The sequence below is a fragment of the Tachysurus fulvidraco genome, chromosome 17 (assembly GCF_022655615.1).
Source record: "Tachysurus fulvidraco isolate hzauxx_2018 chromosome 17, HZAU_PFXX_2.0, whole genome shotgun sequence".
Lineage (NCBI taxonomy): Eukaryota > Metazoa > Chordata > Actinopteri > Siluriformes > Bagridae > Tachysurus > Tachysurus fulvidraco.
In genome coordinates, this window is record NC_062534.1 from 3,534,550 (window position 1) to 3,550,567 (window position 16,018).

Consider the following 16,018-nt stretch of genomic DNA (forward strand, 5'->3'; position numbering starts at 1 on the left):
TTGATAGAACAGAGTTTTAAAGATTAAAGATTATTTAATCAGCCAATCACATTGCTGCAGCACATTGTGTACATTTATGAAGATAAAGATGAAGATTCATGTTCTCATGAAATATCAGGATGCGAGAAAAATGCAATCCCAGTGATCAACTGATGTTTGTCCGAATGAGTCCATAGGGTTTCAAAAACATTGTAAACACAATGAGTCCTGATGATGAGAGAGCTCAGAGGTGAAACTTTGGAGCTTACAGGAAGCCTACAATGACTCAAATAATCACTCTTTGCAACCCTGGTGAGCAGAAAAGCATCACAAAACACTGTGGTAGATGGACTACAACAGCAGAAGAAGCCAAGAAGTAGAATCAGCGGCTGGAGTGGGCAGAGACTCGACACTTAACCATCTGGATGGAGCTCGGAATAAAAATAAGTCCTTTAAGAAACTGCAAGTTCTTCGCATCATCTGAAAATATTTTTCTGACAGATACACAGCTTTCTCCGCAGCGTAAACACGGCGAGGGCTGTGTGTTTGTGCCGCAGTACCGGTCTCCAGTCGTGTGGAGCACATTCAGCAGATGTGTGTGGAAGCAAATCTGTTTAAATCTCAGCCGGGCGCAGCGGGACATACGTTTGCAATTGCTCACTTCTTTCCGGGAAACGACTGCCTTTCAGAAACATTCCTTTTCTAAACTAATTAAGTATTAAGTGTTTAGTAAATAAAGTAAGCTTTATTTCCTCAACACGGCTGTTTAGTTAATATGGGACATCCCTGGATTTCACCTAAAACAACTTTCAGATTATGTAATTCGGTTCAGGTCGTTATTTTAACTGGAACAGTGAAAGCCGAAGGGATTAATACAGTAACTGGATTAAAAGGCCGATATTTTCGGTTTGGGACAAAGAGCATGTGTGTGTGAAAAGTGTGTGTGTGTGTGTGTGTGTGTGTGTGTGTGTGTGTGTGTGTGTGTGTGTGTGTGTGTGTGTGTGTGTGCACCTTACTCCCACACTCACACACTCAGGAGCTGAACACTTGCCGTAATCTTTAAGTAAAGACCCTCACAGATTGTTTTATTTTAGACACAGAAACTTATTTTTTCACGACATATTCTTTTATTTTAGAACGAAGACATTAATAAATTCATGAGACTTTTTAAATAACAATAACTAAAAAGTAAAACCCAAATTAAATGGCAGTGATGGCTTAAGTGGTTAAGGCTCTGGGTTGTGGATCAGGCCACTGTTGGGCCCCTGAGCAAGGCCCTTAACCCTCTTCTGCTCCAGTGTTGCTGTATCATGACTGACCCTGTGCTCTGACCCCAACCTCCAAAGTTGGGATATGCGAAGAAAGAATTTCAATGTGCTGTAATGTGTAAAATAAAGTCTTATTTTTTCTGTTTAAAGGAAAACTTTAGGAATTCATTCATTCATTCATTCATTCATTCATTCATTTTCTACCGCTTATCCGAACTTCTCCGGTCACGGGGAGCCTGTGTCTATCTCAGGCGTATCTTAGAACGTTTTTCTCACACCTCCAGGGTTGGGGGTTCGATTCCCACCTCCGCCTTGTGTGTGTGGAGTTTGCATGTTCTCCCCGTGCCTCGGGGGTTTCCTCCGGGTACTCCGGTTTCCTCCCCCGGTCCAAAGACATGCATGGTAGGTTGATTGGCATCTCTGGAAAATTGTCCGTAGTGTGTGAGTGTATGAGTGAATGAGAGAGTGTGTGTTTGCCCTGCGATGGGTTGGCACTCCGTCCAGGGTGTATCCTGCTTCGATGCCCGATGACGCCTGAGATAGGCACAGGCTCCCCGGGATCGGAGAAGTTCGGATAAGCGGTAGAAAATGAAAGAATGAATGAATGAATTTTTTTTTCCAGCTCTCTATTTAGACTTTTCTCCGATTTAAAAGGTAACATCGTACGAGACCACAAAGTATCTCATGAATAAAAAAATCTAAAAGTTGTATATTTGGGCTATTATGAAAAATTCCACATAAAAACAGAGCAAAGGCTTTTTCACCTCCTGCTAAACATCAAAAAAACAAACTGGCATGAAAAAGGTTTTCTTTACTGACTTAATGGCTTTTTTCCATCTGTGCCAGTTATCAAAGAGACTTTCTGCTGGTAGGGAAAAAAAAAGAATGTCATGTTTCACAAATGATTTTTTTATGTATCTGGACCGTAACACAAAGCAATAAACAATTTCCTCTTGGGAAGCAAAGGTAGAATTGAAATGGATGGGATTTCATGGGCATTAAATCCAGATGCTTGGTCCTTTTTTTTTTTCGTCTCCCACTTACTGTAGTCTCACCACAAAACCCACACTGGGGTGCGATTGTGGCTTTGAGGTTCCTTTGGTCAAAAACACCAGACATGAACAGAGACTGAAGCTCGTTTGGGTTCCCATCAGTTCAGGTTTCTAACTGAACTGAGAGCACTGATCAAAGAATTTAAAGAATTCTGCACTCTGGACATCAAATCCCACTTCAGGATACAAAGAGACCGAGAATTTAGTGTAAACACTTACAGTCTCATGGTGAAGAAAAAACTTAACACATTAAGGCTCAACGAAAATATTTCACTTCATTCGAGGCTCAATCCAACTTTCTGGATAAACATTACAGTACAGTACGGTTATTCCAAGATGAAGACGATGTCTGCAGCATCTCTACCAGCAGTAGGTGTGTCTTATCGAATGTCAATTATTTGTTTAGAAGCCAATGATGTGAGATTAACTTGAGGCCAAATCTAAAGTGGGGCACATTTTGGACTTAGAATGAGAAGTTTGGATGAAACCATTATGTCAATGATGGAAATTGTATCAATCAAATAAATGCCATTAATGGCATCAGCAAGATAAAATGACATCAATAACATCAATGAAATCAGTGGTATAAATGACATCATTGGCATCAGTGACATAAATGACATCAATAACATTAATAGCATCATTGACATAAATGACATCAAATGCATCAGTGGTATAAATGACATAAATGGCATTAATTACATAAATGACATCAATGACATGTATGGTATCAGTGGTATAAATGACATCAAATGCATCATTGGTATAAATGACATCAAAGGAATCAGTGACATAAGTGGCATCAAGGGCATCTATGACATAAATGACCAATGGCCTCGGTTGTATAAATGACATCAAAGGCATCAGTGGCATGAATGACAAATGACATCAAAAGCATCATTGATTTAAATGGCATCAAAGGCATCTGTGACATGAATGACATCAACAACATAAATGACATCAGTGGTTTCAGTTGCATCGGTGATATAGATGATTTAAATGACATAAATAACATCAGTGGCATCAGTGGTATAAATGACATCACTGGCATCAGTGATATAATTAACACCAATGACATCAGTGGTATAAATGACATTAATAACATCAATGGCATCAGTGACATCAATGACATCAGTGGCATCGGTTATATAAACGACATAAATAGCATCATTGACATCAGTGACCTTAACCTAATTTACGATGTTGTTACCAGGTTCTATTTTTTTGGTTCAGATCTACCCTGAAATTCACTCCATAAATATTTACTACAACATTAACAGCAATACTCAAGCCTTCGCAGGAAGAAAGTTCAGCCAGTTGTGACGTATCAGCTCTGCAGTTTGGAGTGAAGTTGTGGTTACAGCTCGTGATCAGGCATGATTTATGTTCCTGGAGAACATGAGTGAATAAGGGTCTTGCTCTGAGACATTAAGTCTCCAGACCTCTATCAGTAGCACAGGGGTCAGGTGCACCAGCTGCATGTAAGTTCAATCGTAAGTCAATCCTTAACCAAATATGTCGAAAGAAGTGTAAATCTAGTGCGGTGTAGAATTTCAGTTTCACCACAGATGCTTGTGGTTCGTCTTAGCTCATGGTGTATACAGTGATTTTAAGTAAACAAAATAATAATCTTATCGTATGATATACAGTGTATTTCATCACCACCAGCCAAACAGAAACAATTGTCCTTTACAAAAAAAATGACTCAGTTGATCTGTTTCTTGTATTTATCATTTATATTTATGTACCTTTGTTTTGTTCTGCTGTTTGAGCTCTTGTACATTTGTTGCCATTTTGGTAACATACCATTGCAACGAAAAATAACTAATCTGAAATGTCGATATTTTCCAAAGACACTATATACGCAGCTTGCAGTAAAGTATTTCTGATTGGTGCAACAGGAAAGTAATAGCTCCTAGAAAGTCATCCAGAAATAACAGTCAATCTTGACCAGGAGTCCAACAGAGTAAAATTGGCTATAATATATTAAAGGAAGCAGCATTCTCTTTTTTTCCGTATCGACCACAGCAACAATAGCCAATCGTGGACTTCTATGAGATCATACAGTATATGTGGAAAACAGCCAATTAATGCTTTCCTATGAACGATGGCGATATTTACAGGTCTCGATTGAAATTATATTAGAATCAACATTACACCCCAACACTAGATTCACCAATAGAGAGAAATACGTGTATCATGGACCGGCAAGAGCCTGATTGGTGGAGATACAGTATGGTGGCCATGGGGACATGACCATTTTCCTAGGTTCCACATGACTACATGTCAATAAAGTATCTGTGTTGGTTGCTGGCTATCAACAAATCATTGCCTTCTTCCTTACTCTTGGCCCATGGTGTAGATTAAAAGATTAGAAACAGCGAGGCTGAGTGGAAGTACAGAGCTGTGCTGAAGGCAGGGTCGTGCTCTCAGTGTAATCAGGTTTCCAATCCTATGCTCTTGAGGCCTTAACAAAGACCAGTTTCAGCTGGAATGCTTGAGGTCCCAAACCCTTCCCTGGACTGCATTTGTAATTTCCAAAAGAATAAAAAAAGTTAAGCACTAACAATAAACAGAAGACAGAAAAGCAATTATTCTATTTTCCTCTTCGACTTGCCTCTTGAGGTTATACTGGTGATTTAAACCCCATTTTATACTCATTTTAGAACACGTGTAGTAAAACAGTGGGTTTTTGACAGAACTTTCTTCTTTCTGTTTCTTTGATTTTCTTCAAACAGAATAAAGTCTGGGATGTGGTCTTATCTTTGGAAATCAGGAATGTTCAAAATAATCGTATCCCATGACTGACAAACAATATTAAACCACAAAGCCACACGATGCGGTTGGCCGTGACTCCGTTCTTTGTTGTTTTCAAAGCCTTTAGATGGTTCAGGGTTGAGGATTAACACATTGTTGTTCTTAAATTCATGATTGTGGTTGAATTTAGTAATACATTTTGTACTTCAATATAGATTGCTATCAGTGGTGGAATTTGCTTTTGGGGCTGGAAGGCAGTTTTTTCAGGATTTTCATTCGTATGATAGTTTTGGTTGGTTTGGTAATTAGTTAATGAACAGGATCAGAAAATGTTTAAACCCTCTACACCACTGAGACACCAGCACTAGGACTAGGAATCACTAGTGATATCTGGGATGTTTTGTAGACAAAAAAATAAATATATATATATATTTTTTGTGATTTGATTTAAAATCTGGGGGGCACGGTGGCTTAGTAGTTAGCATGTTTGCCTCACACCTCCAGGGTTAGGGGTTCGATTCCCGCCTCCGCCTTGTGTGTGTGGAGTTTGCATGTTCTCCCCGTGCCTCGGGGGTTTCCTCCGGGTACTCCGTTTTCCTCCCCTGGTCCAAAGACATGCATGGTAGGTTGATTGGCCTCTCTGGAAAATTGCCCGTAGTGTATGAGTGAATGAGAGAGTGTGTGCCCTGTGATGGGTTGGCACTCCGTCCAGGGTGTATCCTGCCTCGATGCCTGATGACGCCTGAGATAGACACAGGCTCCCCGTGACCCAAGAAGTTCGGATAAGCGGTAGAAAATGAGTGAGAGTGAGAGTGATTTAAAATCTGGCTTTCATAAGCATTTGATACTTGTAACTTGATGTAATACTTAAGTATCACTCTGCTATGAGCTGAAATTCACTTCAATGTCAAACTGTGAATAGCAAGTATAATCTATGCTGTTATGTAGCTAGCAATGTATCTACAGTATGTAGCTACTGTAAATTGGCTGTATCTTTAAAGTGCCCTATTGAAATTGTACCAAGTGCTTATTAAACGAAAGCCAATTTTCTTTATAAAAGATGTGGCAATTTTATGAAATGTCCGTTCGATCTGTCTAAAGCAATTGTTTTGATCTTTCCGATCTCTTGCTGTAAACCGACGTAGAGTTTTAGAGACACTATTAAAATTTACTATATAGTAGCCTATAGCATAAGTCATGCATCATAGCCTCTTGATCCATTTTTTCCCCTACTTGATCCACTAAAATCTTTGATCACAAGTCATTCACCAATTTAAGAATTCTAAATGTATCCTAGAGGTATTATGAACTTCATCATTTATAGAGAGAAAAGATTTCAATGAAATTATATTTTTGAGCCTTCCTGAGCCACTGCTGAAATGAATACCGAACCAAGCCTAGCGCACCAGTAGCACATACACGTATCCCATCCGCTTAGCTCACCTCTGGGAGGTCATGTTGTGTCAGACATCATAAATCAATCTGCATTTCTGAGCTCGATATTCATTTGTCTTTGTTTCGGAAAGACTGGCATGACCTCGGTGTGCACACCAAGGCTGCTTATCATGACTATCCACCAGGGAAATCAGGCAACTTAAATGTTCCCAGATGGACCTGACACTGAGACAAACATGCATGAACCACATTTACACATTTACATTCAAGACCAAACCACGCCATCCTTACCACCTACTTCTTATCTGGGAAGAGGAGGTTTGGTCAAATAAGAAAGGACGTATCATATTAACACAACTTGTTAATATGCCAAGTATTATTTCTCCCCATTGTATATAACACTAACAATACATTTATAGCTCCTTCTACCACAGATTCTCATCAGTACTACCTTTTACCCCACAGCCAACCATTTGGCCCATGAAACGGAGTTTATGGTGTCATTATAGTGTAGCACCTTTCGCTTTTCCCACTTCTGCTCCTGGTTTCCCAAATTCAAGAGGCCATACCTCGAGGGACTAAAAAAATGACCATGTAATATAAATATACTGGTCACACAGGTCAAAGGACATCTCTGCTAAGCTTCTTCAGACACTCTACTATGTTCACCATCATGCCTCATGAAGCTTTTGAAGTCCAGAGGGATTTTTAAAATTCTTGTCCAATGGAGGTTGCGTTGGTGCAGAAAAAGTACACAAAGATTTTTTTAACAGTGAACCAGTATTGTGACATAAACTGTGAAAGATGATTTTAAGCCAGGGAGCTATCCAAAGATCTTGGACTTGGACTTATGGACTTATATTCTTGTTATCTTGCATACTGAGATATTCTTCTTCCGGACAAAACTTCCTAGACCCATGAATGAGGTGTCAAATGGACCGGCTCATTGAGGAGAGTTGTGCTATGACTTTTATAAGCGATCCAACCAACGATGTTTACACAGCGGACAAAAAGTCCCATAGACTTGAATGGGAAATTCCTAAAATTTCACCCTAGCAACCGAGTGCCGAGATTTGCCACATGCAAGTACCATTTACATTTTCTTCAGGAAATGTACATTCTAGTTAGACTTATGTTCTCATACCTGCTGGAATTTGTACTTGGCTCTGTCTTGGTCTTGGGCATCGGTTTCATTAAAAACTAGTTTACTGAAGTAAAGGCCTGGCATCAAATAGGATCTGATGGTCTTTTGGTCTGAATGTGATTTTGCTTTTATTTGGACTCGATCTCCACTCCCTTAAGACTTATTCTTGACTCCCAGCTCAGCTAGTCCTGCTCTTAGACTAACCATTGACTTGACAGTATTGGGACTCCAGAGCCATGTGGAAGACCTTGTTGATATATAAACCGGTGATGAGTCCCATGTAAGTGATGCTGATAATTAGAGAGTGCGTATTTCCAATTGTACACTTTTTTATACTTAAACCTTGACATTAATATAAGAGGAGTTTTTTTTTAAGTTGTAGGGATTTCAGCCATGGCACAGATCCATTTCTTTGTACTTTATATGTTTTTATGTTTAACACCTGCTAATAGTCAGCTCACCAACACACTATAAAAAAGGTTCCAGCTAGCATGCCTACGGGCTTAACCCTATTGAATTTATTTCCCTTTTTAAAGAGGGTTCCAAGTGGAATACCTGTAACTATCCAGAGAGCACTTGAGGTACCATTTGTCTTCGAGCGTACCCATAAAATTAAGAAGTGATATCATGCTGGGCTTACACTGAAATCCTGTTCTCCCCTTTTGCTGTACTTTATCTCCTATCATTTCTCTGATTTATTATCCTGCACCTTCTGTTACAGCTGTATCTACACTTTGTTCTTTATTGCCCCATCTTTTTGGCCAAGCCACATTGTCTAACTGCTCATTTCTCTTCTTGTCTTCTCTCTGCACACAGGGGCCTCTCGGCTTGGACGGTAAACCCGTGAGTATCTGTGTCGGGCTTTGATTGACAGCGGGATGACGTGTGCATGTGTGTGAGAGTATAGAAAAAGACGGATTGCAGGATTCCTGTTTCATATGAGACAGGATTACAGTAAATGCTGATGGAAAACTGTTCAGTTGGGAGATTAGATTTGTCTCAATTATTGTACGTTTAAGACAAACGGAAGCCGTGTGATGTGCTCGGCCGACTTAAACAGCCGAACAATAATTTCCAGTACCTTAAACTTTGACAACAGGATAGTTTTAGATTCTGTAAAACATTGACATTAAGCCTGTCTAGCATGCTAATTGATAGCTAGTTTCCACAGCATTTTTTCCACAACCTTTATAAAACATGAAAGACAAGAGGCGCGACTGTGGTCAACACTAATTGCAACATGCTAATCGCTATCCAGTTGTCTCCAGATTTAATTCTTTTGGCAAAAACAGAAAAATCTGCGCCCAGGTGTAATGTATTTTTTGAAATGTATCTCAATATTTGTATATACAGTTAGTTATGTTTCACTCTTTTACACAATAACCATCAATTCGCAAAGGTGAGGCTAACACTTGTTAGCTAAGCAATCTTGGCTACAGGCTCTTTTTAAAAAACAAAAACACCTCTATCTATCTATCTATCTATCTATCTATCTATCTATCTATCTATCTATCTATCTATCTATCTATCTATCTATCTAGTAGCTATTACTTTAGAAATAAGATTAAAATATTAGATGAAGTGACTGCTAAGCTGGCTAACTTGAGTTCAGCACTGCTAGCTTAGCTTAATTCATTTAGTCAGTCAGTTTAATTCTGTTATGTCAACTGAGATTTTTAAAAACCTTTTCACTCCAGATGACCTTTTTACCCTTTAAACGTCTCTGATGTAATACCTGAAGGATTGTTTTGTGTAAAAAAGACTTTCAGCCTTTACAAGTACAAATAATAGCATTAGCGACTTCTGGATTTGCTCTGCAGGGAAAATGTGATTTTTTTTTACACAGAATTGCAGATAATTTGAAATTAAGACTCACTTGAAGTTAATACGTCTAGCAGGGCTTCGTATGATGGTCTGTCATCTGTGGGAAGCGATCGATTAAAATGCTTGTCATGCTTTAATTAATAAATAAATCTTTGTCAGCTTTGGTAACTTGCTGTGTTGGTATTGTAAGGTTGCATCTTACTAACTTGATATTCAATGCTAAATATTATTTCTTTACTCTGATATTAAAGATAATACATTTAGTGATGTATCAGATCAGTGCTATCATACGTTTTTGTTCTTCTTTAAATGTATCTTCTGTCTGTTTCTCTCTAAAAGGGTCCTCCTGGGCAAAAAGGAAGTCAGGTATTTTTTTTGTTGTTGTTGTTGTTATTCCTCTGTATGAGATGTGAGCTATACATTATCGCATGCCACCACTTGATTGCTTTTAACCTCCGTCGAACCCAGTGGGCAGTTTGAATGTGAATTTACGATACAGAGGCTCTACACCCATCTGGTAGCTGTTACCCCGTACTGCGTAAATGAAGGACTGTGTTTTTTATCCTCTCGTGGAGACGTCTGTCTACACAACATGTCTGTCTTCCCCGGTTATTTATCAGCTGTATAGTGAATCCCACAACCTGAGATGGAAATGATGGATTACACAGAAAAGAAAGAAAAGTTTGTCCTAACCCTGATTCATGTTCTATTTCCAAGAGGCATACAGTACATAGCACCATAAACCACTTGTGCTCCTCCAGACACATTTAATCTGATGCTTCAGGCTTGAAAGAGATGTCATCTTGATTTGGGTTTTTGTCAAAAGAAAAACCACAATCGATTGTCACGTGAGTTTCAACATGAATCTCAACCGGCTGTGATATATTGGCTGTAGGTTTGGGATTACATCACAGCACATCGTCTGAATGCGAGAAGGCAACTGATGATCATCTTCTGCTCATCTGTAGCTTTGTGTGTTCTGATTTCCTCTGCAGCTGTGCAGACTATTTCCCCAGCTGGGTCACAGCTAAAGGGTTCCCGGCTTGACACGAGTTTCCTTCTGGTTCTCCGGCTTCACTAAACTGCACATATGTGTTTGAAGGCATGTGTGTGGTGCCCAGGGTGTGTTTCTACTCATGCTCCGAATCTATCTCCACCCTGTCCAGGATAAAGTGCTTGCTAAAGATAAAGGATGAATAAATGCACTAATGCCCTAGACTGCCCTGGCCTCGTCACAATTAAAATTAGGATGCTTTTTTTTAAGGATGTTAATTCTGATTCTTTTGGCAGTCGTTCCTATTCTACATTTTGACTCTTCCCAAATCTAAGGAAATGTCCTGAGACTCATGTCCTGATTCTGATGCTTTTTCAGAGTCTAATAATGACTCTGATTTTGACTCTGATTCGTATTCTGTTCTGACTATTTTAATTTGTTTTCTCTCCTAAATACACAAAGTTGTACAAGAATTTTGCGGCTGATTTATTTTTGCTTTATAGAACTGAGATCATTAAAACGATCTAACTATATATCAGTATCGCTTATCTGTCTCCCTCCTTTTCTGTCCTCAGGGGCCAGCTGGACCGAAAGGAGATAAGGTAACATAGCATTTGCTTTTTTTTCATACACACTTAACAATTTTCAGTTAGCATTACATTCTCTAAACTTTTGTTTCTCAGAAGGTTTTGAATTGAGTAAGAATTACAGTATATAAAATATAAGAACGTTCCTGCAACGTTACTATAACCTGGTTAAGGGAACCACTACTGCTTGCCTAATGTAAGTGTTTGTATAACATGCAGCAAGCAGGATCGTTAATTCTGTAACCTTATTAGTACCTTGTGAATGTTTTACGAACGTTCTTGTAGCATCCTCCATACAGATTAAGCCACAAGCGTAAACCTCTCCTTACACGTGACACTGTCGTGCCGAAAGGTAATTCTCTCTCGTGCTTCACAGCAACCATATGTTTTCCAAACTGTGACGCGGTTACTCTGCGCTGCCGTGCGTGCACACGGACACAAGAACACCGGGTGTCGGACCACATCTTAAAAAAATCGCAATAAACAAAAACGAGGCTTGGAATATTTTTGTTGATTATCTCTGGAAAAAAGCCACAGGAGATTGGCCTTAATCAGTGTCTTCCATGAACCATGGCACAAACTTCCTTCTGCTTTTATCTGCACGTCTCTTTGCTATTGTGAAAGTGACGACGTTAGAGGATCAGGATGATGAATTGAAATACAAACACAACAGAATGTTCATAATCATTCATTTTTTTGTGTGTGTGTGTGTGTGTTTTTTTTTTAAGGGTGACCAAGGAGAGATTGGGCCAAGGGTAAGTTCTTATTCTTGTTAGTGAACAGATCTCATTCTGATCATATTATGCTGATATTATAATATCATAATATCCAGTTTAATCGATTGTTTTGAATCCAAATTCTTATAATTATTATGATGGAATTACATTTACATTTACATTTACAGCATTTGGCAGACGCCCTTATCCAGAGCGACGTATATAAGTGCTTAAATCTCTAACATTGACTACATTAATGCTCATTGACTACATTATTGCTGGCTCACTAGGTTACATACTTACGAGTACCCACGAGTTTAAAACATTTGTTCAATGAAAAAGTGTCAAAGGTTGTGTTTTTTGTTTTTTTTTTATTTAAAAATGCAAAATATAAGGAAAGAAGTGCTAGTTTCCTGAATAAGTAGGTCTTCAACCGCCGCTTGAAAATAGCCAGTTCACATGATGTACATGGTTTAGGTTTATCATGAAATTATCAATCAATTAAAGACTAGATCCTGAAATCCCTTTGTGTGAGAAAAATGCAGGTTTGTGAGGGAAAGTATGGATGATAAATGAAACGTAAGCAGAAGACTTTGTCGAAGAAAATAAGCAGTCCAAGTATGTGACTTTTAGTGATGCGACGTGACATACGGCTAAGTACGGTGACCCATACTCAGCATTCGTTCTCTGTATTTAACCCATCCACACACAGCAATGAACACACACACACTGTGAACACACACCCGGAGCAGACGGCAGCCATTTATGCTGCGGCGCTCGGGGAGCAGGTGGGGGGGGGTTCGGTGCCTTGCTCAAGGGCACCTCAGTCATGGCCAGCCCGAGACTGGAACCCACAACCTTTGGGTTACGAGTCAGACTCTAACCATTATATATATATATATATATATAAACACTAATAAATAAAAATTAATAAATAAAATAAAACTAATAAATAAAAATTTACACAAGGTATTTTGTGTGTTACACAAACTATTAATCAGAATCAGAATATTATATTAACCCCCGGGGAGAAATTGGGCTCGTTATCTCAGCTCACTAAATAAAAATAGAGACTTACATACACTAAGATAATTTATAGAAAAAATACAAAGATTTAAATAACTGTACAGATGAAGGTGTATTGATGCACAGTGAGATGTTGTACAGATGAATTATAAAAGTCTGACGGACTGAACGTACTCCTGGATCAGTCCAGGACATCATGGAGCAGGTGGAAGATCTGAAGTCTGTAGAATTGTGTTGTTTTGAGGGATATTCTGATTTAATCGTCTCTTTGAGCTCCACAATAAATCAGAGACGAGCCAAAAGACTTGAGTTTAAAACGATATGCGACCGTGTTGCGATGAACGGACAAAGCCTGGAAGCTCCACCACCTTCCTGTTGCTTTGGACTCATATCCAAAAAAATGTCGTCTCTGCGCTCTTAAACACTGTTAGAAGTAGATCAACAGTGAAACAGGTGCTTGTCCAGACGAGTGTCTAGACGAGTGTCTAGACGAGTGTCCAGACGAGTGTCCAGACGAGTGTCTAGACTACTTCCCGTATATAGTTTTGTACTGTTTACTTCACATTATTGAGGCCATCCATATATATATATATATATCCTTCTCTTTAATATAGTATTATTAGACTATATAGATTATATAATTATATAGAACCCTCTCTTTAACCCTGATATGATGGATCCCTGTACATCAGCTCATGATGAGGAAATGTTGAGTATTTTTTGCTAATGCGTCACACGGCAGTGTTGTGATGATGTCGGTCGTGTCTCTGCTCAGGGTCACGCCACTCACGCAGGCCTGTTCAGTAATCAGATCCCCATCAAGGTTTGTCTGTTTTCTGATTCACGTTCTCGGAAAAAAACGGGCTGGGGGGGAAAGAGAGGCAAGAGACACACGAGGTGCGCCGATTCAAGGCACCGGGTGGGCCGAAAGGAGTTACACGCGACGGAGGAAACGCAGCGAGGGTGGCGGGAGGACGAGCGGCGCGGAGAGCGAGGGAGTAGGTCAAGCCCTGTCTGCGAGTGTGAGGCGTGGCGGAGCTGTGCGCTGTCGCTTTGGGCTGCTGCGGCTGGGGGTCTGAGGCGCTTGTTCGCGCGTGCGCGGGGGGGAGAGGAGCGGTCGGGCATCTGCTCGGGGAGAGCGGAGTGGGCTACGGGGTGCGCGGGGAGCGGCGGGCTTAGGAGGGCAGCGGATCGGCTGCGCGGCGCGGTGGCGGATCCGCGGCGCGGTGGGAAGTCTGTGGCGTCGGGGCTCGTCTGTCTCTGGGGGAGCGCGGTGGGTGGTTCTTCTCTCGGTTGAGCGGATGGGACCGTGCGGGTGCGGCGAGGGGGCGCGGCGGTCTTTCAGCTGCGTCTCGGCTCTTGCTGCGGAGCGGCTCTTTAGTCTTTTTATTTTTCTTCTATTCTCGTGTTTAATCAGGTCGTCTTGCGCCTCTGTGGCGTTTATGCGATGCGGGTGTTTCTGTCGCTCCGGGGACGGCCCGGCTCGGTGTTTGCGCGGCCTCTTCGCGTCTCGCTTGCAGCGGCTCGTGTCTGTTGCTATTCGCTTGTCTCTCCTTGCTCTTGGGAAGCGGGGTCGGGGTCGCGCTTCCGCTGTGGAGGCGATGTTGGGGCTTCTCTCCGTGGGCGTTCTCGTCCTTGTCTGGTGGATTCGCGGCGGGTTCTCTCCCCCCTCTCTGTCGGGCATCGTCGTCGGGGCTCGTCGCCGTCGGTCAGCGGCGTGCGGGCGCGCTCGGCGGGCTCTTCTCGGGCTGGGCGCGGGGCGAGCTAGGAGCGCGGGTGTAATAGGGGAGGCGGTGCGCGGAGGGGCGGGGTGGAGGATGGTCTGTGGTTTCTTCATCTCTTTTTCCTGCCCTCTCTTCTGGTCGCTTCTCTTACGTGCATCTTTTTCCGTCTTTCTCTTCTCTTCTCTTCTCTTCTCTTCTCTTCTCTTCTCTTCTCTTCTCTTCTCCTTCCTTCAGATGGTCTTTCCTCGCTATGATCACGGCTTCATCTCTGCCGATCAGCCCACTTTCCAGAGACGTATGCTGAAGGTAGCAGGAGTGAAAGGCATGCTCTGTTTACTTACAGCTCCAACCTGCGCCGTCTTCCACGCTATCGCTAACTGCATGCACGTGCCTGTAATCCATGGGTTTCATTATGTAGTTTTTGTCCAGTTTAATCTAACAGTGATTAATAGCAACGCGTGTACACAGTGGGCCTCGTTTATGAAACTGGATACAAACAGTAATCAGAGTAAATTATACGCAGGAGCGTTACATGGAGAAATGTTTGTCCAGAAAAACATTTGCGTCCTGCGTCTCGCTGCCGAACGACTGACGTAAACCTCGGCTTCAAATCACATCGATGGAGATGATTTTTATATTTTATTAATTAATAATTATTTCATATTAATGACTTGAAAGACAATCAAATCAAAACAAATCCCTAAATAAGACTATAATGTCTCCCTATATATTTTATCCTGTTTAGTTTCTCTCTCTCTCTCTCTCTCTCTCTCTCTCTCTCTCTCTCTCTCTCTCTCTCTCTTCTCTTCTCTTCTTTCATCTGTTCTTCCTTTCTCTTCTTTTTTTCATTTTTCTCTTTTCTCTTCTCTTTCATCTTCTCTTCTTTTCTCTTTTTCTTCTTCTCTTCTCTTCTTTCATCTTCTCTTCTTTTCTCTTTTTCTCTTTTCTCTTTTCTTTTCTCTTCCCTTCCCTTCTCTTCTTTCATCTTCCCTTCTTTTCTTTTCTCTTCTCTTCTCTTTATCTTTTTCTAGTTAGCGTGTTTATGCTAGGTGACATGCTGCAGTGGCTGAGCTGCATTAGTGGAATAAGGTGTTTCAATACTTATCACCTTACACATGATTGGCAAGATTATTATTTCTAGATATATTTTCTTAAAAAAGAAAAGGATAAATAAGGCCCCTTGTGTGCAACTCTAGCTCATCATTGTAAGATATTGCTAACTTTACCGTGTAATGTCATGCGCTAGTCGGTAATCTCGTGTGTGTAAATGTTTATTAAAGTTAAAAGCATCTTAACCATAAGGAGAGAATAAACTTGACTTGCTGATGTTTTTTTCATTCACAAATTCATTTTGCTCTCATCATCAGGGCGATCAAGGCCAGGCCGGTCCTCCAGGCCCACCCGGACCCCCTGGACCAAGAGGTCCTCCTGGAAACACGGGGAAGGATGGACCTCGAGGTCCCCTTGGAGAACAGGTGTGTGATGTGTTTCAGAAAATTATTTGATTTTACTGTAAAGAGACCACATGGGGGGTCACGGTGGCACACATAGC

The 16,018-nt window shown here is 40.9% G+C and overlaps 1 protein-coding gene across 10 annotated transcripts in view; it reads left to right on the forward strand.

Annotated features, from left to right (window-relative positions):
- col23a1a (collagen type XXIII alpha 1 chain a) overlaps positions 1 to 16,018 on the forward strand; it is a 143,298-nt gene that overhangs the window by 103,469 nt on the left and 23,811 nt on the right. For 6 of the 10 annotated variants that reach the window (XM_047802491.1, XM_047802492.1, XM_047802488.1 and 3 more), the window contains 6 exons: positions 8,412 to 8,438; positions 9,759 to 9,785; positions 10,989 to 11,015; positions 11,729 to 11,755; positions 14,701 to 14,772; positions 15,834 to 15,941. In XM_047802491.1, coding sequence (XP_047658447.1) covers positions 8,412 to 8,438; positions 9,759 to 9,785; positions 10,989 to 11,015; positions 11,729 to 11,755; positions 14,701 to 14,772; positions 15,834 to 15,941 — 288 coding nt within the window. Of the gene's footprint in view, positions 1 to 8,411; positions 8,439 to 9,758; positions 9,786 to 10,988; positions 11,016 to 11,728; positions 11,756 to 13,517; positions 13,566 to 14,700; positions 14,773 to 15,833; positions 15,942 to 16,018 lie in introns of all 10 variants that reach the window. The other 4 variants (XM_047802493.1, XM_047802490.1, XM_047802496.1 and 1 more) reach the window with 2 other exon arrangements.